The 22,948-nt window shown below is 48.1% G+C and overlaps 1 protein-coding gene across 1 annotated transcript in view; it reads right to left on the reverse strand.

Annotated features, from left to right (window-relative positions):
• The window catches only part of CPLANE1 (ciliogenesis and planar polarity effector complex subunit 1), a 2,360,818-nt gene that overhangs the window by 677,643 nt on the left and 1,660,227 nt on the right, over positions 1–22,948 (reverse strand). The window contains exon 38 of the mRNA XM_086960545.1: positions 19,618–19,752. Coding sequence (XP_086816671.1) covers positions 19,618–19,752 — 135 coding nt within the window. The remainder of the gene's footprint in view (positions 1–19,617; positions 19,753–22,948) is intronic.

A 22,948-nucleotide genomic window follows, 5' to 3' on the forward strand; every position in this document is an offset into this window, starting at 1 on the left:
GTTTCACAAGCGACCTGCAGTTGAGTAGGCCTAAGTACAAACCCTTTGATGCCCCGGTCTGATTGACGGGGTTACCGCGATCACAGCCGGAGAATTGTGTGTCTCCGGTTAGGATGCGCGAGCAGGAGGGATGTTTATTGGTGTTCAAGGCTAGCAGCTCAGCCCGGGTATAGGTCAAGTTAGTAGGATCTGCCATGGCCAGAGTGACTGGGCCTAAGGACGGCTGTTATTAAGTATACAAAGCCTCTGACACCATGGATCACACAGGTTATTTTTTGTTCAAGTCCTATTTATTGACAATGAACGCTCATATATTAGCACATTATTTTGGGATTCAAAAGGGTACACATTGGGCGTGAACAGCTCAGCTTTGAATATCTCCTTATGACATAAAGTACATTCACTATTTACAACAAATAACTTGTTGGCTACTAGGTAAATCAACGTGAGGAAAACACAGTGACAAAATTACAGTGAAAAAATTAATGAGTTCAAATAACAACAATCCACAAAAAAGAAAAGTGAGTTGGTGTATCAACAAAATCTTATATACAATTGATATTTCAGGGTCCTACTATGAATCTAAGAGAGATTATATTGGTATCCCAGGGGAATGTTATCAATTTGTCCCTCAAAGGGAAAAGTTAGTTGTCCTGTATCTTGCCAGGGAAAGTCATGTATTCAAAGGTATTAGATGCCTAATTGTGAGATGCGTCTCTCACTATATGTCCCAATTATTTAGTTAGATCATATGGCATATGTCTCTCCTGGCATTGGAATTGAGCCTACGCGTTTCGACCTTGATAAAAATCTTGACAGGATGGGAAGTTTGGGCAGGTCTTCATCAGGGCTCGCAGTAGGTGTTGAAGAACATCATGTTACACCTACGGGAGAATTTTTAAGGAGCATGTTTTAGTGGTTGGGTATGAGATGTGGGACCAATTACAGTGCTTATAAGTAATGTTTACAATTATTTGCAAATGTTAGTTATTTAGATTGAAGATCACGTACCCAAGTGTGGGAAAATCGGTACTGCATTCAATGAGTACAGTTGAGTAACAGGAGGCGAGGTTTCTCACACGCCGGTGTGGTGAGGCTGTGTGTCCGCAGTCTTTGGTTACTGTGGAGAGAAGCAGGGAAATGGGTTCAGGACTTCGTGTGAATCAAATGGGTCCTGTGAGCTTCTCTGGGTTCTAAGTTTAGTGCCTATTTCATAATGCATGCGAAAAAGCGGCATTTGCCAGTCTCAATTGGTGTTAAGCTAGCATGAGGCATATGCGCTTTGTTATTAATTACAGGATTATGGTTAGCCATGTTTTATCTGTGGTGTGCCAGGGCGTCTCGTACCTGGGGGAGTATGGAGGATTCTTTAGTAGCGCCACGGCGTCGTCGTTGCGGGACAGTCTCTCCGCAAGGTAGAGGAGCAAGGGGGCTTCACATTCCCGGCATCTCCTCTCAAGAGCGTGTTGCTTCTCTCTCCGCTACCGCAGTAGTGAATTTACACAGCGTTCAGACGGCTTAGGGTCTTACGTCTTGGTCGGGGATGAAAGCGGAGCTCTCATAGGCGTGTTCGCCGGCTTTAGTGTCTCAGCGCTTCTGATAGGACGGCGTGATCGCGTCATGTGCACATGCGCTTGTTGCTAGGAGATCAGGACGCTTTTTTCTTCGGTGGAAGCTTCGGACATCGCGCTGAAGTTTGTGTTGTGTTTACCACATGAAACTGGAAATTTCCGATAGTTCATTGAGTCCGTGGTTGACTGTATCTAGATACATGATTGTCTTGGCTTCTTGCTTGGACAAGTTATCGGCCACATTTTTACCTTTCACTTGTTTCACCACAGTCCATTTCAGGTCATCTGGTCCGTGCTGTTTTTCAATGCAGTGGGAGACCATAGGTGCATTTTCCTTTTTGCATCGAATTCTGGAGCGATGTTGTGATATTCTTGTTTTTATGGGTTGGCTTGTTTTGCCAACGTACGCAAGTCCGCGAGGGCATATGGCACAGTAGATAACGTTGCAGGTATTGCAGTTTGTAAATACCTCGTGTTTGATTTGTTTCAGGCCATAGAAAAAAATTGTTCCTTCTATGGTGCTACTACAGGAAATGCAGTTGCCGCATTATGATGTCCTTTGACTGGCGGAAGGTTCAGGAGTGACTGAATTGAACTGTCTTGCCTTGGTAATGTTGTGTCAGCTCGAACCAATTTGTTTCTCACACTCTCATTCTTTTTAAGTGCGAAGATAGGTGGACCTTCAAATGGTTTCAGGCTCCGGACTGTATTCCAATTTTTTGTGACTATTTTCTTGATTTCTGCGGTTGCTCCAGAGAAGGTTGTCACACATACAATTGGGGTGTCTTCCTTGTTTTTATCTTTAGGAGTCAAAAGGGTATCTCTCGGGATATACCATGCTCTCTTCATGCTTCTCTTTAGTAATTTCCTGGGATATCCTCTTTCGATTAGTTTATGTAACAGCTCTTGGGCATGGTGGAAATAGTCAGTTTTCTTGGTGCAATTCCTGCGCAGTCTCATGAATTGGCTGAATGGTAGGTTTTCACGGAGATTGCGTTGGTGAAAACTGGAGAAGTGTAAAAAGGTGTTACGGTCAGTCTCTCTAAGGCCGGCTGGGCCCGGACGGGCCCAGACGGGCTTGCCTTTGGCGCGCCTTCGGCGCGCTGACGGCGCGCCCGCTGCGCCCGTCCGCTGCGCGTCCGGTGATTGCACATCTTTGTATGGGTGGAAGGAGGGGCGGGTGGGCGTGGCCTGTGTAGGCGTGGCCTCGGTTCCTCGCCTTCAATGGCGTCAGCTAGTTTGTTTTCCTTGGTTTTGTTGCAGCGAAGAAGTCGCTGTTCAGGCGCTTAATAGTCCGTTCTGGTGGTGCCAGGGGGTGAGTACAATTTTAAAAAACAGGATAATAGTGGACAAGTGTTACACAAAATACAATTTAAAATAAGTGACCTCCCGGCTTCCGCCTCAGGAGTATAGCAGGCTCTGGGGTAGTGGCGCTGTGAGTAGCGTTTTATACTTAGTTTGGGCGGGTGGGCGTGGCCTGTGTAGGCGTGGCCTCGGTTCCTCGCCTTCAATGGCGTCAGCTAGTTTGTTTTCCTTGGTTTTGTTGCAGCGAAGAAGTCGCTGAGGAATACTCTACATAACGAAACCTGGGTTAACAGGGGTATTTATTTCCCCCATCAAATTTCAACGGAGCTAGATACAACCTAGATCCCCTGGAATTTTACAACTTCCTACAAAATAAAGGCTGCATTGACAAAAGCTAAACTATCGCCCCTACCTCCTTCCCTGCCACAATATATGTCGAAAATAAATAGTTTAGGACATCAGGTCTCATGGATATACAAGTTAATCTGGCCAGAACATTCTGCCCTCAATAAGAAACTCACATCCTTCTGGGATTCACACTCCTCTTCCCCGATTTCGGAGGTTGACTGGTCCAAAACCTGGAACTCAGTCATGAGGAATAAGATTACTCCAGCACTCTCTATTACATAAGGCATACTGGATACCAGCCCGACTACACTCACACAAAATTCGAGAAGACCCTGTTTAAGGGAATTGTAATGACAAAATAGGGGACCTTGAACACTTACTACTTCTATGTAAATGGGTGGTACTTCATATCTAAACTTTTCTCATGCTCCCTTAGCAGGGAACTATCGATACTGGCATTTGGCTTCCTCAGAGCAGAGTCACTGAATCAAAAAGATGGGGTGCTTCTGGACCTACTCCTAACGTCAGCAATTAAGATCATACTAAACAATTGGAAAGACACACGAAAAGCATCCTTTAAATGTTGGCTGAACTGGGTCACTAACCTAAGGGGGTCTGACAACATAGCTCTCCAGAACACACCATGGAAACCCCCCATTAGGCACATGTGGGACAGCCTTGATCTCTCCTTAACTCACACAAACCGCCATGATCCACAACAGAGGCCTGACAAACTAATTCCCCCCATGGAATGCTCTCACACGTGTTCGCTGTAATACGCTAATCTCAATACACTATAGATCATTAGATGCATACCAATACCTATGTTGTTCTGTATTCTGAGCTATGGAATTCTTTGTATTCCCCCTTGATTAATATATTGGATACATTTCTAGTCATTGAGAACTACCATTGTGGCTTTAACAACACTAGGCCAAACGTCACTTGTATATGAAAGAGTGTCATACTGCCACCTCAACCTGAATAATCAATGTATTTGCCTTTATTGTCCTTTTTGTTTATTTTCATATGTTTATTTACATATGTCCTTTCATTTGTAGTATTGTATGGATTGCTTTACTTGAAAACAACCAATGAATTATTTTTGAAATAAAAAAAAAAATACACTAACACCAGGCAAAACTTGGGGGTACCTAGGACAAAAAGATTCTACTTTCCTACAACCCTCATTTCTTATCCTGGAAATTGTGAACTCCATAAACACACTATTGTGGCGTTTGCTGTATTTCTTGGATTCCGCCTCCACAGCTACCGGGTTGCAGCCATAGACTCATTATTGTTGTGTTTGTGGTATTCTTTGGATTGTGCCTTTAGCACTTCTGTATGGAACGACAGACCCACTGCCATAGTTTCTGTGTATTGCTTAAATTCCACGTCCTCTTCTCATGTGTGGACCCTATAGACCTACTACTGTGGTGCCTATGGTATTTCTTGGATTCCGACCACACCAACTTAAGTGGTGCCATAGTTTCAGATATATGTGGGGGCTCAATCCCCAGTCTGCTCTTGAGACACCCCAGTCCTTCCCTCATATTAGATCACACAGCCCCTTATGTAGGTAAACGTGTGAGGATAGTTATGGTGAGCATACTTGTGAGTAAATGGGGTGAATTATATGGTGTGATTGTGGGGCCTCGCCATGTAATACACTTCCAACCCCTATAGGACCAGTTAGGTTTCATTTGTCAAACCTTAGCTCAACCCTGGGTAGCTGTGGCTTAGAGCAGTTGGGCTTTAACAAAGGAACAAGTGTAACACATTTAAACAGCACCATAACAATTGAAGAAGAAAGGACCATGACTCTCAAGCTATCTGACGCACAAGTTACTACTTGTGTAACGATATATCTGTAAGAGACATTAGTTAGTGATAGATTCCTTACCTTAGAATATCCCCAGGCGTCAGACTGGATCCGGAAATTTTTGCGTAGCAATACCCCTGCGCGCTGGTAGGCGTCGTCTGCGGCTCCGCGTCCGTCGTCGGCGTCGTGAGCGCCGGGATGACGTCATCGGAGTATATAGACGGCGCCCATGCGCGCTGACGTCAGTTCTGATAACACAGCTTTTCCGCGCCAGATACGCAGAGCCATGATAGAACTAACACTGGTGCCATGAAACTAGGGCCCTGAAAGGGGATGACCTTAACCCTAAATATCGGTTCGCAGAACGGGGAGGATGGGAGGGCGGTAAGGAATCTATCACTAACTAATGTCTCTTACAGATATATCGTTACACAAGTAGTAACTTGTGCATCTGAAAGAGACACGTTAGTGATAGATTCCTTACCTTAGAATAGATACCCCAGCAATACCAACCCCGGTGGTGGGTCTGCGAACCAATATCACACCAGAAAGTCCTGGAGGACGGAACGGCCAAAGAAGCCATCCCTCCGGACTTGACTGTCCAGGCAGTAGTGTCTTGCGAACGTGTGCAGCGAGGCCCACGTGGCTGCCTGACAGATGTCCTGCAGGGGGACACCGCGGCCCAGGGCAGTTGTCGTTGCCGTGGCCCGAGTGGAGTGAGCCCGCAATCCAGCCGGGGGCTCCTTCCTCGCCATGGAGTAGCACGCTTGAATACACAAGATGATCCATCTTGAGATGGTCCTCTTGTGCACAGCCTTTCCCTTCTTCGCGCCCACGTAACCAACGAAGAGTTGGTCATCCACCCGGAATTGGCGTGTGCGATCTAGGTAGTAGGAGAGCGCACGTTTTGGATCCAGACGGTGGAGCCTCTCCTCCTCTTTCGAGGGATGCGGAGGCGGAAAGAAGGTTGGCAAAGTGATGGACTGCCCGATGTGGAAGGCCGTGACAACCTTGGGCAGAAAGGAAGGCCGTGTACGTAACACCACCTTATCAGGATGAACAGACAGGAAAGGTGGAGAAGAAGAAAGAGCCTGGAGCTCACTCACCCTCCTGGCAGAGGTGATGGCAACCAGGAATGCCGTCTTTAGAGTAAGGAGACGAAGAGGGCAGTTATGAAGTGGCTCAAAGGGAGCACACATCAGATAGGTGAGAACCAGATTCAAGTCCCACTGGGGCATCACGAAGGGAACAGGAGGAAACATGTGCGTGATGCCCTTCAGAAATCTACTTACAATAGGGGACTTGAATAAAGAGGGCTGATCTGGTAGCCTCAAGAAGGCTGAAAGAGCAGAAAGGTACCCTTTAAGAGTGCCCAGAGCAGAGCCCTGCTGGGCAAGGGAAAGAAGAAAGAGCAGCACTTCCGAAAGGGGTGCAGAGAGGGGATCCACAGCCTTTGCTGCGCACCATGCCACAAATCTGTTCCACCGGCAGGCGTATACCGACTTAGTGGAGGGACGCCTGGCTGCCAGAATGATGTCACAGACTTCGGGAGGCAAGTCAAATGGCCTCAACTGCCGCCGCTCAATCTCCAAGCTTGTAGGTGGAGACTGGACAGGTTCGGGTGCAGGACCGTCCCCTGCTGCTGCGACAGAAGGTCCTCCCGAAGAGGCAGACGAATCGGGGGATCGACTGACATGCTGAGTAGCTCGGGATACCAGTATCTTCGTGCCCAGTCCGGAGCCACAAGGACGACCTGGGCCCGGTCGCGCCTGATCTTCTTCAGCACTCTGGGCAGAAGTGGTATAGGCGGAAAGGCGTACAACAGACCGCAGCTCCACTCGCGACGAAAAGCGTCTCCGAGCGAGTGCCGCCTTGGAAACTCCAACGCGCAGAACTGCCGACATTGCGCGTTCTCTTCTGTGGCGAATAGATCTAACCAAGGCTCTCCCCACTGTCGAAAGAGACCTTGCGCCACGTCCGAGTTCAGACGCCATTCGTGATCCATCATGCACCGGCGGCTGAGTTCGTCCGCCCTGGCATTCAGAGAGCCTGCCAGGTGTTGAACCACCAGGGTCACGCCCTGATGTTCCAGCCACTGCCAGAGGCGCAGAGCCTCCTGGCAAAGGGTCCACGACCCCACACCGCCCTGTTTGTTGCAGTACCACATGGCGGTGGTGTTGTCGGTGAACACTTGCACCACGCTTCCCCTGACAGAGGGGAGGAATGCCTTCAGTGCAAGACGAATCGCCCGCAGCTCCAGAAGGTTGATGTGGAGCCGGGACTCCGCCGGAGACCAGAGGCCTCTGATCTCCGCCTCTCCCATGTGGCCTCCCCAGCCCTGGAGGGACGCGTCCGTCACAACTACGTGCTCCGGCTGGGGTAGGGAGAGGGGTCTGCCACTGACCCATTCGCGGTCCGTGAGCCACCACTGCAGTTGCTTCGCAGTGCCCTCCGAGATCAGGACATGATCGGACAGGTTGCCCTGATGCTGGGCCCACTGAAACTTCAGGTCCCACTGCAGAGCCCGCATCCGCCACCTGGCGTGACGCACCAGAAGGATGCAGGAGGCCATCAGTCCCAGAAGCCGCAGCGTCAACCTGACCGAGACTCGGGATAACGGTCTGAAGACAGGGATCAGAGCCTGAATATCCCGAACCCGCTGCTCGGGTGGGTAAACCCGAAACTGCGCCGAGTCGAGAACCGCTCCGATGAAAAGGAGCTTCTGAGAGGGACACAGGTGCGACTTCGGCACATTGATGGAGAACCCCAGCAAGTGCAGGAGGTCGGCCGTAGTCTGGAGGTGGCTGACGACTGTCTGGGGCGAGCCCGCCTTCAACAACCAGTCGTCGAGGTAGGGGAAGACTGAGACCCCCTGCCTGCGCAGATGGGCTGCGACCACCGCCATCACCTTCGTGAACACCCGTGGGGCGCTTGTAAGGCCGAAGGGGAGCACGGTAAACTGAAAGTGCTCTAGGCCTACCGTGAACCGCAGGTAACGCCGGTGGGCCGGCAGGACGGGGATGTGGAAATAGGCGTCCTGCAAGTCCAACGCTACCATCCAGTCTCCTGGGTCCAGGGCAGCCAGGACCTGAGCCAAAGTGAGCATCTTGAACTTCTCCGTCCGGAGGAAGCCGTTGACGTTCCGCAGATCCAAGATAGGGCGTAGGCCCCCTTTGCCCTTCTTGGGCACCAGAAAGTAGTGGGAATAACAACCACGTCCTACTTCTGGCCCAGGAACGCGCTCGATGGCCCTCTTGGCCAAGAGGGCCGAAACTTCCTCCTGCAGAAGTTGCAAGTGATCCCCCGACACACGGTGGTATTGAGGTGGCATGGATGGAGGGGAAGACTCGAAGGGGAGGGAGAAACCCCTTCGGACAATTTGCAGCACCCACCTGTCCGAAGTGACTGTATGCCAGTGGGAGAGGTGATGGCGAACCCTGCCTCCCACAGGCGTCACATGGGCCTGAAAACTCGGACTAGGAAGGTTTTGAGGCGGGGGCTGCTGAGGGAGGTGTGGACTGTCCTCGCCGCTGACCCCGACCACCGCCACGGCGGTTCCCACGTCCGCCACCGCGCTGCTGGACATTTTGCGGCGTGTGGCTGGCGGTCCGTGGTGGGGCGCCCCTTCCGTGGCCACGAAAGGAGCGAAAGGCACCCGATTGCTGGCGTGGGGCCGTAAGGCCCAAGGACTTGGCCGTGGCCCTGGAGTCCTTGAAACGTTCCAGCGCATGGTCTGCCTTGTCGCCGAAGAGGCGACGGCCATCAAACGGCATGTCCAGGAGGGTGGCCTGGACATCGGCCGAGAAGTTGGCGGACCTCAACCAGGCGTGGCGTCGAACCGCCACCGTCGTTGCCATCGCCCTGCCTAGTGAGTCCGTGGTATCCAGCCCACACCGGATAGAAAAGCGTGCCGCATCTCGGCCGTCCGCAAGGGTTTGGCTGAGTTTAGCCCTGACCTCCTCAGGGCATTGTGGCAGCACCTCCGCAACCGTGTCCCACAGAGTGTGGGTGTAGCGGCCCAAGAGACAGTTGGTGTTCACTGACCGTAGCCCCAGGCTTACAGACGAGAAGACCTTCTTCCCGAACTGCTCATATCTCTTGGATTCCCTGTCGGGCGGGGCCGACGGGAATGCGGATTGGGAGGTAGAGGCCTGGATGACCAGGCTCTCGGGGGTGGGATGGGTGGACAAAAAGCAAGGGTCGCCCGGTGCCGGGCGGTAGCGTCTGGCCACGTTCCTGTCCACAGGGGGGCCTGTGGCGGGCTTGGACCAAGTGCCCAGCAGAACGTCACACAAGGCCTCATTGAACGGCAGAAGGGGCTCCGTGGAACCGGACTGCTGTTTGAGGACCTCAGTGAGGAGATTAGTCCTCACGGCCGCGACGGGGAGCTGAAGGTTTAAGGCCTTAGCTGCCTTCGTCAACACTACGCTATAAGCAGAACCCGCCTCCGAAGCCACAGTCGGGGGCGACGTAAATCCAGTGTCTGGCGAGGTGTCAATACCACTGGCCTCCCCAAGCTCATATGTCCAGTCCTGATGCGACTGGCAATCACGTGCCAGAGGGTCCTCGGACCCCTCCCATTGCTCCTCGTCACCTGGCTCCTGGAGACCAGGATTAACAGCCAGGGCCTCCTCGTGGAGATAGAATTCTCCGAAGGCCGACGGAATCGGCGCCCAGCGGCGCCCCTCCGACACCTGAGTAGGACCGTAGGAAGCATTGGGGTCGGCAACCACATCGGCTGCCGGGGACGACACCTGAAGGGACGGCGCCGGTGAGGTCGTAAGGTCGACCGGCGAGGTCCCGGATCCGGAGCCGGATCCAGCGAGGTCGCGCGGCGCCGGGACCGAAGTCGCCAGCGGCGCCGGGGCCGAAGCACCCGACGTCGTCGGGGCCGAAGCGCCCGACCCGGAAGGACCTCCAGACGGAGCCGATCGGCCCGAAGGCGCCACGGGAACCGACTGAGGAGGGAGGGCCCTCATGGCCATGAGGTACCTCTCGACCTCCTCCTGCGACGCGCCGTGCCCAGGGACCCGGAGGTGTGGGGCAGGCGGCGACGCTTGCGACTCCCGCGGAGCCGCGTGGGCGGTGTCGCCCGAGTCCCCGGTCGCATCGTGCGAGCGACGGGGCGGGTCGGAGGATCGATGGTGTCGCTCCGACCTCTCATGCCTCTTACCTGAGGACTTGGAACCGGACGATCGGTGACCACTCCCGGAGCGTCGATGACTCCGACCTCGCGACCTGTCCCTCGACCTCCCGTGGGACCGGGACCGGGACCTGGAGCGGCGCGGGGCCGACTGCCTCAGCTCGAGACGCTTGCGGGACCGCTCCCGCCTAGCCTTCGACGTCAGGGCCCGGCAGTCGTCACAGGTTCGATCGTCGTGGTCGAGGCCTAAGCACTTCAGGCACCGGCGATGGGGGTCCGTGACCGACATGAGTCGGCCGCACTTCGAGCAAGGCTTGAACCCGGGCATCCCTGGCACCGACAGTCGAGAAGCGACTAAATAGAGGATCAAAAAGATCAAAAAAGTTTTCAGTCAAAAAGTGACTGGGGGTAGAGCTTCTTCCGGATCTGCGCTAGCTGGCGCGGAAAAAAGAAGAACTGACGTCAGCGCGCATGGGCGCCGTCTATATACTCCGATGACGTCATCCCGGCGCTCACGACGCCGACGACGGACGCGGAGCCGCAGACGACGCCTACCAGCGCGCAGGGGTATTGCTACGCAAAAATTTCCGGATCCAGTCTGACGCCTGGGGATATTCTAAGGTAAGGAATCTATCACTAACGTGTCTCTTTCAGATACCAATATATAACGATAGGCTGTATTTTTATGAATTTACAGACATGAAAAAATGAAAAGGATTCCCCACAGGATTCCGAATATATAGATTTTTGAAGGAATAATAAATCAAGACTTTTTATTCATCCATGAGCAAGCATTGTTAAATTCAACAAATTTGACAAAAACTTTCTCAGCAAAAAATTACATCAAGGGTCAATGTGGTTACTTAGAAGCACTTTGGGTGACCAACTTCTGCGGGGAGTCAGTCAAGAGGACCAACAAGGTCCAAAGGTACAGTTATCTTTACAAGAAAAGCAGTCTCCAGTCCAGTTCGAGCGTTAGTAGCCAGTTGCCATTAGCTTCTATGGAGTGGTCTTGATGCAAGTGATACGGGATGCTGAAGATACTCAAGGATGCTGAAGATGCTGTGCTGTTGATCGGGGTCTTCCTGGGAGTACTCCTTGGTCTACGGTCTTGGTGAGGCAACTTTGGGCACAGGCGTTGATGTCCCTCGAAGTCTTCTCAAGTTCAGCATATGTCCAGTTGCCGCTTGACTACTGGCCGCCCAGCACAACATAGTCAGCGGTTCCCTTTTTTTGACAATACCTCTCCTTCTAGGTGGCCATACTGCATTGCAGCAACTCTCCTGGGACCAGCAGAGTCTGGTGCAACGTTTGAGCTCGACATTCCAGTCTGTACTGCAACGAGGAGCGACGATTCGGAGATCTAGGCTACCAACTCGCCCAGGTAGGATTCCTCAACTTTTGTGACCCTGTGCTGTGAACAAGAAGTCAGTTGACTGACTCTTGGAGTCTCTGCTTCTGGATGCACTCAGGAGATGACTTCTCCTAGAGCTGGACACCACATGCACAGTGCTATCTTCGCTAATCCAACTTCAGTGCAGCCTCTATTTGTCAGGTCCAAGGCCAGCAGGGCAGTCCTTCTTTGGTCCTCTTCTCCACTCCAAGCAAGATCTGAGTTCTGGGGCCGTGGGTGCCCCTTTTATGCCCAGAGGGTGCCCTTACGGGAGGTCACGGTCACCAGCCAATGGGCTACTTGGTTCCCTCCTGCCTGATAACAACTTCCTGTGAAGGGTGGTATCTAGCTATCTCAGAGTGCTTTATTCTGTCCACTCCCAAGATGCCTGAACCCTTTTCATGGTGTGTGGAGTGCACATTTCTAAAAGTAGAACATAGCAACAAGTTACATTAATTTTGACTTGGGCATGTAGTCAGGCTTAATGTAATGAGCTGCTTGATACCTTGAAGCAACAGCTTAATTAATCCTATTTAGCAGTTAGAACAGTTGAGTTGTCATTGTGTAAGCGTTTTCTCACCAATAGGGCTAACAACCACTTTACCAGTAAATGCTATAAAAGTGAGTTTTACTGTTAAAACATGTCAAACACATGTTCTGTTTTATAATATGCTGCACCCTGCCTTAGGACTCAATAGGCCTGCCATCGGGGTGACATCCTTATCAAAAAGGGAGGTTTGGGCTTCGCCATTGTTTTAAGTGGCAAAGTCGAGTTAGCCGTTTTAAAACTGCTGTATCAGTCTACAGTGGCAGGATGGGACACACGTTTTGCAACAAGTGCTACAGTCCCTGGTTAGATACTTATGAGTAAGTTAGCTTATGCCAATTGGGTATAGGACAATCAAACATACATGTTTAAGGGTCAGGGAGTTGGCACTGAGATCTGGTAAACAGGCTTAAGTGCGTTCTCAGAGTCGAACAACTAGCAGCATCAGTCCAAAACGTTGGGGGAGAATATCCAAAAGAGACATTTCCTTATAATATGCAATAGCACCTCTAATTCCCACACTTATCTTCATTACACACAATGCTTTAGCACTGCAACAAGTTCACAGCAATACAGTTTGAGCACAATGAACTTTGCGCACAACACGAAAATTCTTCCCCACATAGACCACATGAAAAATGCACACCCCGCCAGTTAAACACAACAAATGTACTAACCTCTTATTCTGCCACCTAAAAGCTCGTTGAGCCTCGCTGGGTTACGAAAAAGTGACACAAATGCCGATACATTGTAATACAACTGAAAAGAGAGCTGGCATATGCAGTATCTTCAGTGGGACAAGTGAGCAATGAAATAAAATATGGGTTACCAAACATTTCCCTCATATACTGCAGCAACAGTGGCATTTATTTAGCTTTACCAAGAGGTGTAGCAGCATACGTGCCACCTCCATTTGCACTGCTTGATTGCGCATGAACAGCGCCTACTTATGTATTCAACCAATGTACTCGAAAGTAATCCATGTACTCCATATTTTAATTCCACTTTTTGTCTCTCAACTCCTGCTCAATCCACACACAGGAATATCATGCCGTTTCCATAGCTTCCCATGTTTAAGTTGTGCCCCTCCGGACCTCTTACAAAAACACGAACTGTTGCATTATTCGTCCAAGGCAGTGTTTATTAACAACCCAGGTGGCACAGGGCACTTTTCGATCCAACCCCATTTGCTTGAAGCAGGGGGTGCCCCAGGGGTCCAGCCTAAGCCCTACCCTCTTCAATTTATATGTAACTCCAGTGGGCGAGATCATAGAAAAATTTGGGTTGGAAGTCGTGTCATATGCAGATGACACGCAAATAGTGGTGGCCTTGACCCAGCCGAAGGAGCAGGCAGCTGACAATTTCCGATCATGTCTGCAGGAACTGGCGGCGTGGATGGCCAACAACTGTCTTAAACTGAATGGAAACAAGACATAGGTCTTGATTGTTGGTAGAGCTCCGTCAGTGTGGACTTCGGCATGGTGGCCTACAGCAGTGGGTCCTTTACCTTATCCCAGCAATCAAGTGAGAAACCTAGGGTTGTGGATCGATGACAAGATCTCATTCGAGTACCACACCAACGAGTGGCAGGCACATGCTTTGCCACGATGAGGGTCCTCAGGAAGACATTGGATTATCTGCCAGTTACAGCGAGGAAGACCATGATCCATGCACTAATTACATCTAGGCTGGATACAGCAATGTCCTATATTTGGGAGCCAGTGCCAGATGCTTACAGAGGTTTCAGCGCATGCAAAACGCGGTGGCCCGTTTGGTTTTGATGCTGCCCAAGAGAGCCGCCTCCAAGAGAGCACTGAGAACACTGCACTGGCTTCCAATTAGGGAACGTGTGGTATTTAAAGCACTCTGTTTTGGCCACCGTATCCTACAAAGGAAAGGAACTTCTTACCTGCACAACCTGCTTACGCCATACCACCCGGCCTGTCAACTGAGATCTATCGGGACAGGGATGGTGCTGGCGCCTAAGTTCAGGAGAGTAAGAATGGGAGGTCTCTCCTTTCGTGTCTTGGCTGCTCAGAAATGGAGCAAACTCCCTCTGGAGCTCCGGCTGGAGAAATCAGAGCTAAAGTTTCGTAAAGAGCTGAAAACATTCCTGTTCCCTAAAGAGTAGGGCCAGGCTCTGCTAGGGTATGTTCGAGTGGGTAGTATCAGAAGTTGATTGGCTTTAACGCAGCAGTCCATAGCGCGGGGACACACTAGTACAGTGTAACCAAGCGCTTTATAAGCTTAAATAATAATAATAATAATAATGCATTTCAGGCTACCAGAGCCTTTCTTCAGGGGTCACTATAAAGAACAGTAAAACATGTATCATTATCTTATTAATCATTATTATACATTTTATATAATCAGTCAATAATTGTTACTGTGCATCTTGCAAAATCAATCCTAACAGTAAAGTACTGAATTAGTCCAAATTCATATTGTTAATACACCCGTCCGTTTTTCTCCACTAGTCGGCCTCTGTCAAAACAGCTCTAATTATACCCTGCCATTTAACTGACACAGCAGTCAGGGTATAATTAGAGCTCATCAGCCAAGCTAGCTTGAATCCAGTGGCAAAGTTTGTAAAGGACCCACGTCTGCGCATACATGCCAACTTAGGGCAAACAAGGCAAACGCAAGGTGACTGGGGCAGACTCTCTGGAAAGTTTCAGTGCTCCATCCGTCATCTCCCTGTGTTTGCTTTGTTTGCCTTAAGTTGGCAGGATATGCCCAGACGTGGGTCCCTTGCTCACTTTGCCAGTGTATTCAAGTTAGCCTGGCTGATGAAGGGTGTTACCCAGAAACCGGTCCCAGGATGCTTGTTTCTGGTTCAGGGAATACCTGGCCTGGCAGTTTGGGCTGGACTGTTCCCATGAGGCACAGGATCAAGACTGATTTGTATATAGCTGGGTCTGAACTGAGGTGGCGAAGTGAGCTAAAGAACAATGATGGATTCAGCCCAGTTCTGTGACAGGGGGTGAGTGTCTTAAAAGTATCAGCGCTCCGTCCATCATTTCCTTGTGTTTGCAAAACTACACAAGACAGAAGAGTGACCACCCCCCAGTCCAGCTCCTCCACTGGGAGGTGCCCAGAGCTCTGACAGGTGGCCACTTGATTCTGCCATCTTGAATCTTAGATAGGCAGAGGCCCCTGGGAGCATGTGACTGGTCTATCAACCTGCGTAGCGTCCCTGAACGTTCCTAATAGGTGGGTCACCACAGAAGTAGTCCTACCCCCTCTCCGGGTTACTTAAGGGCTCCCCTAAGGGTGGATCCTTAGATTCGTCCAAACTTCATCTTCAAGAACTGACTGGCTTTGCCTGAAGAGTCTTCTGCTGTTCGACACTGAACTCTGCTGCTGGATTGAGCCAGGAAACAAGACACAAACTGCTTCTGGTAGGAAGGCTCCTCCTGCAACTTCGCCTCCGTGCTCTTCCAAGTTCTGCAACGTCTGTGGCTGTGCATCCTCCTGAGTCCCCCACAACTCTGCATGCATTAAGACAGCAATAAGGAAATCTCCCTTGTACTAAAGGAGTCACTCCCCTGAATCCGCAGGCACCTCGACGAAGACAGAATTGTAGATCCAGCTGTCCCACGGACACCTCCTGACTCCACAACACAGGTGATGGTTTATTGGCTCTCCAGAGGCCTGACCAGTCTTCCCTGCAACTTGGGAAAATGTAATCCCTCTCCAGTCAACCGGAACTACATCCCTGTGCACTGCATCCGTTTGCCGTTGCCAATGCATGATCGCTTTCCTGACCAAAGATCTTCAAGCTCCAAGAAGCCCCATCCTCAAGCAGAACACGAACCCCAAGAGGGAAGTCCCTGCTTTTCCAGCGACGTGGGAATCCATCTTGTGTGCTGCCGAGGTTTCCCTGAGACACCTTGTGCCTGGCCCTGACTTACCCTTACTGGGTGAGCCCGAAAGACCTTGTTGGTCTGCAACTAAGCATTGTTTCCGGCAACACGTCTGTTGCATTTACCAATGCTTATTGGTGCCTAGACGGCTCCTGATCCTGCAGCATTCTTCAATCAGCATTGGATAGCTCGTGGACCTCTCCTGTGCTCCTGCATTATTGCCTAGGCTCCACAGCTGCATCTTCAAAAGGTTTGTGCTACAGAAAAGTACCTCCTACAAGGGTTGGTGCTGTGCTCCTGCTCCTCCTAGACACCTCCAGGTGGTTTGGACTCTGTCCTCTCTTTTTGCAGGTATTCCTCATCCAGAATCCACATCTCGGTTCCATCGACCTGGTCCCTGTAGCAGCTAGTCACAATGGCAGCTGGCATATACATGGGGGAGCGCACGCAAAATACATAAAAACTTTATAAAAATCTACCTGAATGGGACGTCCTCCACTCCAGTCCTCTTCTCACCACCGGAACTGGAAGCAGCAACTCCCTTGACCAATCAGGGTGCTGTTCTCATGCAGCTTGCGAGCAGCGCCAAGATTTAAAGGAGCAGCCTCACTCGGTGCTCCATATCGGTCTGGAGGCTTGCACTTGCTCGAAGGCAGGTGGGTTAGAGATGCTCCAAGTGCTCATTTGTGGCTGGCCGTTGGCAAGACGACTGACCAAAAAGACATGCGCACTTTAAACAAGTGCATTAGACAGCCCACTCTCCTCCTTGCTGCTGTCATTTAGCAGCAGCACGCCCCAGTCCTGACCCGCAGTTCAGGACTGGGATGCAAATTAAAATGGTAATAAATTACCAGTTTATTTTTCAGGGCTTTGGGGGGAATTTTAAGTGGGGCGACACTGGTTGGTCATTCGAGGGCTTCCACTGACTTAAACAGGCCGTTCCAACACCACTTTGCACATACGCACCTGGGCTCCCTGGTGTATGTATCCTGGTTCTCTGGGAATCCATGGGTGTGGGTGTCCTCCAACCTCCATGGTTTCAACAGGTTTCTTCTGGGTCATCTGGGAAGTGTCTTGAATCCATAAAACTACAACCACAACTTCCTCATGTTATCCTATGGACGTCGTGCCCGCGTAACACCTCTGCACCTGAACGCCTTGGTAACCATAGCTACTTACTTTTGGTGGTTTCTTGCATCCACTGGTCCATAGATACTTGGGTGGTTGTCTCATTGGGGTACTCACCTCGCATTGCATTTTCTTAGTATATGGTATGGCCCCCGATAGGGGCCCATGTCTTTTATGTGCCTTACTGACCTGTTTCAAAATATATTTTATTGAGTATTGATATCTTTGGGTAGGAGATATACCAAAGTAGTTTTGGTGTTGGTGTATAATAAATATAAGGTATTTTCTTAACACTGGTGTGGTTCTTTCTTGTGAGCAAGGTTCACTAACTGACTCTAAGGTAATGTACCTGCTTTTCACCCTCCTGAATAAGACTAAGCTGCTTTCCACACCTAGCCCTTGAGAGCTTTGGTTTTCAGGGACCACTACAACTATCACTAAGGGTTGTCTGGACTCACCAAAAGGTGTACACCATGTACGGAGCCAGCCTCCAACAAGGGTAATCAGGCAAGGATTCTGGCCCTAGCCTTAGCCAGGCCTACCAGGCCAAAAGATAGAAGATGTTACAGGAAGACCTCCTTAACTTCCCTGGTGTTCACCTAAGTTCCCAAGCTGAACAATCTTGTTAAAAAAGCTAAATATGGATAATGGCCCTCAGTGAAAGGAAATGTTGTGACAGATGAGAAGAAAGAGCAGGGTCACCAATAATGGCACTAGAGTCTCCATTGCATAATGAGGAAGGGGGCAGGGGGACCAGGAAGGGATTACTGCAAAGGAAAAACAAGCAATACATAAAACGTATGGCAATGATGTCTCCCCCATATAACAAAGTGTGATTTTACTAGTATTTTACTTGTCTATATGTTTATGTTTATGGGATTTGTAGAGCGTGTGACTACCCTTGGGCATCTCAGCACTAGAGGAGCAGAATAACAGAAAAAAGGAGGCTAATCCAGTGGAAAGAGCCAGGTTTTAAGTTTTTTTCTGAACTGAGTTTCTTCTTGGATAGACCGGATGTTGGGATCTAGACTGTTCCAGAGCATAGGTATCAGATGGGAAAAATACCCCCCCCCCCCCATCTAGCTCTTTTGATTACAGTACTCTTCATGAGAAACTTTGAGCTTGACCTGAGTTGTTGTTGGGGAGTGTAGTGGGAGACCAGGTTTTGAATGAGTGCCAGACCCTATCCGTGCATAGCACGATGAGCCAGATTGAGTGATTCAAATTTAATTCTGGCTTGAACGGGAAGCCAGTGTAGTTCCTTCAGTCTGGGTTTAATTGACTGACGTCTGGGTATGTTTAATAGTAGCCGTGCTGCCGCGTTTTGGACGACTTGGAGACGGTTGACTACATATTTCAGGGAGCCCAAGAAGAGGGAGTTACCGTAGTCCAGCCTTGAGACCATCTTCTGGGAGCAGGGGCATGATCTTCCTTAGCAAATGAAGTATCCCAAAACAGGTGCAAGATAGCTTTTTGGCTTGTATCTCCATTGTGAGATTTTTATCTACCCACATGCCAAGATTTTTTATGGCCGGTTTGGGTGAGGGAGGTAATGCCCAACTGGCAGGCCATGGGATGTACATGTGGGGATTAGAATTGTTACCCAAGATCATAAGCTCTGTTTTATCCCCGTTTAACTTAAGTTTACAGTCTGCCATCCAAGATCCGATTTTCTCGAGACAGGGGACAAGCAGTCGGAGGTCAGTATTCAGGTGGTCTGAGATTGAGAAGACTAGTTGTGTATCGTCTGCGTATGACACGACGGAGATGCCAAACTCTTGAACAATCAAGGCTAGTGGACTAAGATAAATGTTAAAAAGGGTAGGGCTCAGGGATGAACCCTGAGGCACTCCCCAAGGTGCTGGGAAGGGGTCGGACTTGAACCCACCCTCCACACATTGGAATGACCTATCGCTCAAAAAGGAGGCCACCCATTCTTTTGCTGTCCCTTTTATGCCCACCTCTTCTATTCTCTGTAGTTTTGAGTTTTTCAGTGACCACTAGCAGTGCAGACTCGGTACTATGCTTTGGTCTGAACCCCATTTGTGTTTGGTGGATGACTTTATTGTTTTAAAAAAAGGTGGAGATTGCGGAGTTCACGTGTTTTTCCACCATTTTGCCCACTATTGGCAGGAGGGATAATGGACGATAATTAGATAGTTCAGCTGAATCCAAGTGTGGCTTTTTCAGCAGAGGTTTGATAATGGCGTGCTTCCAATCCTTTGGAACCACACCATGTTCAAATGAAAGGTTGATAAGGTTCCTCAGTTGAGTGGTTATATGGATTTCCTACTCTTACCTGCACAGTAGATATCTACATTCTATCTCATTCTGACCCCAGTTGTGACATGGTCCAGGTTCTACAAAACGTCACATATTAACATCCATAAAAAAATTCAAATTTTGAACCAACTATGAGAGTTAGACTGGCAGGAAAAAATGTCAAAAAAAGTGTAAAGACATCTCAAATCATGAATTGATTTTATTCTACTACCAGGATCTGTATTTGTGCTTGCATCTTCAATTTCAGCAGCTTTTTTCCTTGTTGCTGCCATATAATGCAATTCTGCGGGTGCAGGAACCGATCCGTGTTCATTATTTTGTTTCAAAAGGAGAGAATCAAACATCCCTAAAAAGATAAGAACAGCATTATTGATTTTCCAAAATGTACTTACTATATCTTTCATACACTGACAAATGCAATGCCCTGCTTTGAGCTGATATCCATTGTTTATAATGAATATATATATATATAAAACAATAACCCACAAAAATACTATATATGTACACCTATATCGCCACTAAATAAAACTTTGTTAGAGAGAAGTTACAGTTATCTAGCAGGAACACAGGTCATACATCAATAAAACATTTTACAAATCTTAAGGACACTATGCTGATGTGGAAACAAGCAATCAGGAAAAGTCCTACAACAAAACTATCTTGCCAGGCAGCTAACTGCCCCCAGTGTTCATTACTTATTGAGACCTGGACACCCTCAGGACCTGTCCTCATCCACATTCTCAGTGCCTCAATCCACATTCGCAGTGCCTCAATCATGAAGACCGGCTCTACACAGAAATCAGTGGGTGCCAGTCCTACAGCACATTGGCCAATCTTTTCCAAAAGACTGCTTCTTCCGAAACTTGCTCAGTTGTTTGAGGTATATAATTAATCTCAATAGCCCAGTTTTCCTTATTATCAAGAAGAATTTAAACTAAAAGCCTTGGTTTTTCTAGGAATTGTGGACCTTCTCTCTCGCTTCCTTAAGGAGGAGAAGGAGAATTTCCTGTTGCACCTACCTTTTTGGGTGGGTGGAGGTGGTTCCTGTACAAACTGCAACACGTGGGGACAAAATGGGAAATTCTCCAATCTACTATCTAGGCTAGAGATAGAAAGGGGGAAGCTATGGCGAATCAAGCTTTCTTCTGGTTTTTGTTGGGGCGTGATTAGGAGAAGCTCCTCCTTTGTCCCAGATGATCTTCAGTATCCCGGTCTTTGGTTGCGTTTGGGATAACATCCTTGGTCATAACTGATTTGCTGTTGGTGGTAGTATTGTTGCCCCTGACGCCCACATTGATTGACACCTCCCTTGTTAGCTTGGAACCTGCATGAGCCATGAAAATTGGCTGACACAGGTTAACAGTATTGCGAAAGCCCGGGCGATTTTTCTATATCTGTGTCCAACTTGATACTTTACATTTCTCATCCACATGTTTCCCAAAAATGCTGAGGCCATCAAAAGGCATGTTAAGGATCTTTAATTGCACCTCTGGACGGAAGGCTGTGGACCTGAGCCTACTTTGATTTCTCAAAACAGCTATCCCTGCTTGCTGGCGGAAATCTGTGTTCGAAACCTCCACTGCTCCATCAATGATGGCTACCTATGTTGTTTCCTATACTTTGAGAATTGCCTTAGCACCCTCTCTTTTATCCTTTGGGATGAGATTGAGCAGTGGTGAGATGTCCTGCCACATTTAACGATTATGATTGCTGGTGTGATACTTTTATCAGAAAAGGGCACGCTCCTTTGTCATGAAACAGAAATGTTTCTTAAACTTATTTAAACATATATTCATTGATTCCAATCAAACCATTGTTGTTGAGGACATTCTCTTCATTCGAATGTTTAGTATTCATCGAATTCATAGGTTTTCAAACATATTTAGAAAAATCCATTTTAATCATGGATTGTCAATTGCGTTTCATTATACCCAATGCATTTCGGGTTATCAAGCTAACCCTTCGTCAGGGGTCTGTAAAAAAGAGACATACAGGACCTTAGTATTCAGCACATAACATAAAAATTCACGAATATTTATATTCAAAACCTGTACATTCCCTTTGGTTCCTATGTTTCATTCGTTTAATCATTTGATACTAAATGATATCCACATTTAATCTTAAATTCAAATAAAACGAAAATATATACAATACAAGTTCAGGAGATTGAGTGGATCAGCTGAGTGTGTGTTCTTGCATTGAAAAATGCTTGTGTGGAGCAATATGGACTAATGGAACAGTCTATACATATACTGAATGATCGCAAAAAAACGCAGTATACAATTACCTACATGTTGGATTACATGGTGTAGTTAATCCAAGTGGATATTCAGCGCTGCATAGGAGGTTTGGCTGGTTGATTTGATACTCGCAACAAGAAACATACTATTACACTTTAAATCGGAAAGAGATTACTTAAGTGAATATCAGCGAGTTTATCAAAAAATAGATGGTATATATGCGAATTGCAGGCTTAAATAACTGTAGAGACGCGAAGAAACTTACTAATGGAAATGCGTGGGTTACGAAATCAGTATCGGCTGGTTCTAACAGAAGCCAATCACTGTGCTTCTTTGAAGAATGGTATGGCGTGTCACGTGACTAAACATCGTGAACTCGTTATGTGTATAAAATGAATATGATGAATCAACGGTTAAACCGGATAACCCCTCGGGAGCAAAAATAAAGCATAAAGGATTATTACTTTTGAAAAATAGTTTTCGTTCGCAATGAATGAAATTCGAAGTTGTGCATAAACCTGAAAGGCGCTTCGTGATTGGATGAAGTTCCGATCACGTGATATCGCGTGTGATCAACCTATGGGATAATAAAGTTTGATGAAATGGTACTATCTCTGGTGAACTTGTGTGAGTTATTGTGTATTACGAAATGATAAAAACAATCTCATGTATAATAAAAATATATGCTAACGTTGCAGGGACAAAAATGATCCATCCAGTGTAGGAAAAAATATAATGATATGAAATAACTTGTATATGTGTGTAATAAACATTACAGATTCAAGGATTAAATGGATTGTAAATACATATCCAAAATATATAAAAAATATATACAAATATACATGCATCAAAAGTCTCACTAAACTTAATTTTTATAGATACTCATATGGTTGCGTTTAAAGAATTCTTAAATTAATCTGACAGTGTATCTGGTGGGTTGAGAATGGTTAAAACCTAAGCTGTGATCATTTCTCGAAGTGTCAGGTACATCATAGAAAGCACAAAAATTCAATGCGGTCATTCATCCCTGTAGGCTGTAGGGAATTTAATTTTTTGATCCAAAATAATTCAGATTTAAGACTTTGTTTAACGGGATCCATATCGCAGCTATGTGGGAGTATCTCCAGTATTGTGAATCTCAACTGCGCTATTTGATGATGGGCTTCAAGCCAATGCATGGCTATAGTAGATTTGTTATTCATTGTTCGTATGTTACTTTTGTACTCTGATATTCTCACTTTGATTTTGCGTTCTGTCTGGCCCACATAAATGTTGCCGCATGGGCATTTGATTGCATAAATG

This window comes from Lissotriton vulgaris, chromosome 3_1 (assembly GCF_964263255.1).
Source record: "Lissotriton vulgaris chromosome 3_1, aLisVul1.2, whole genome shotgun sequence".
In the NCBI taxonomy this organism is placed as follows: Eukaryota; Metazoa; Chordata; class Amphibia; order Caudata; family Salamandridae; genus Lissotriton; species Lissotriton vulgaris.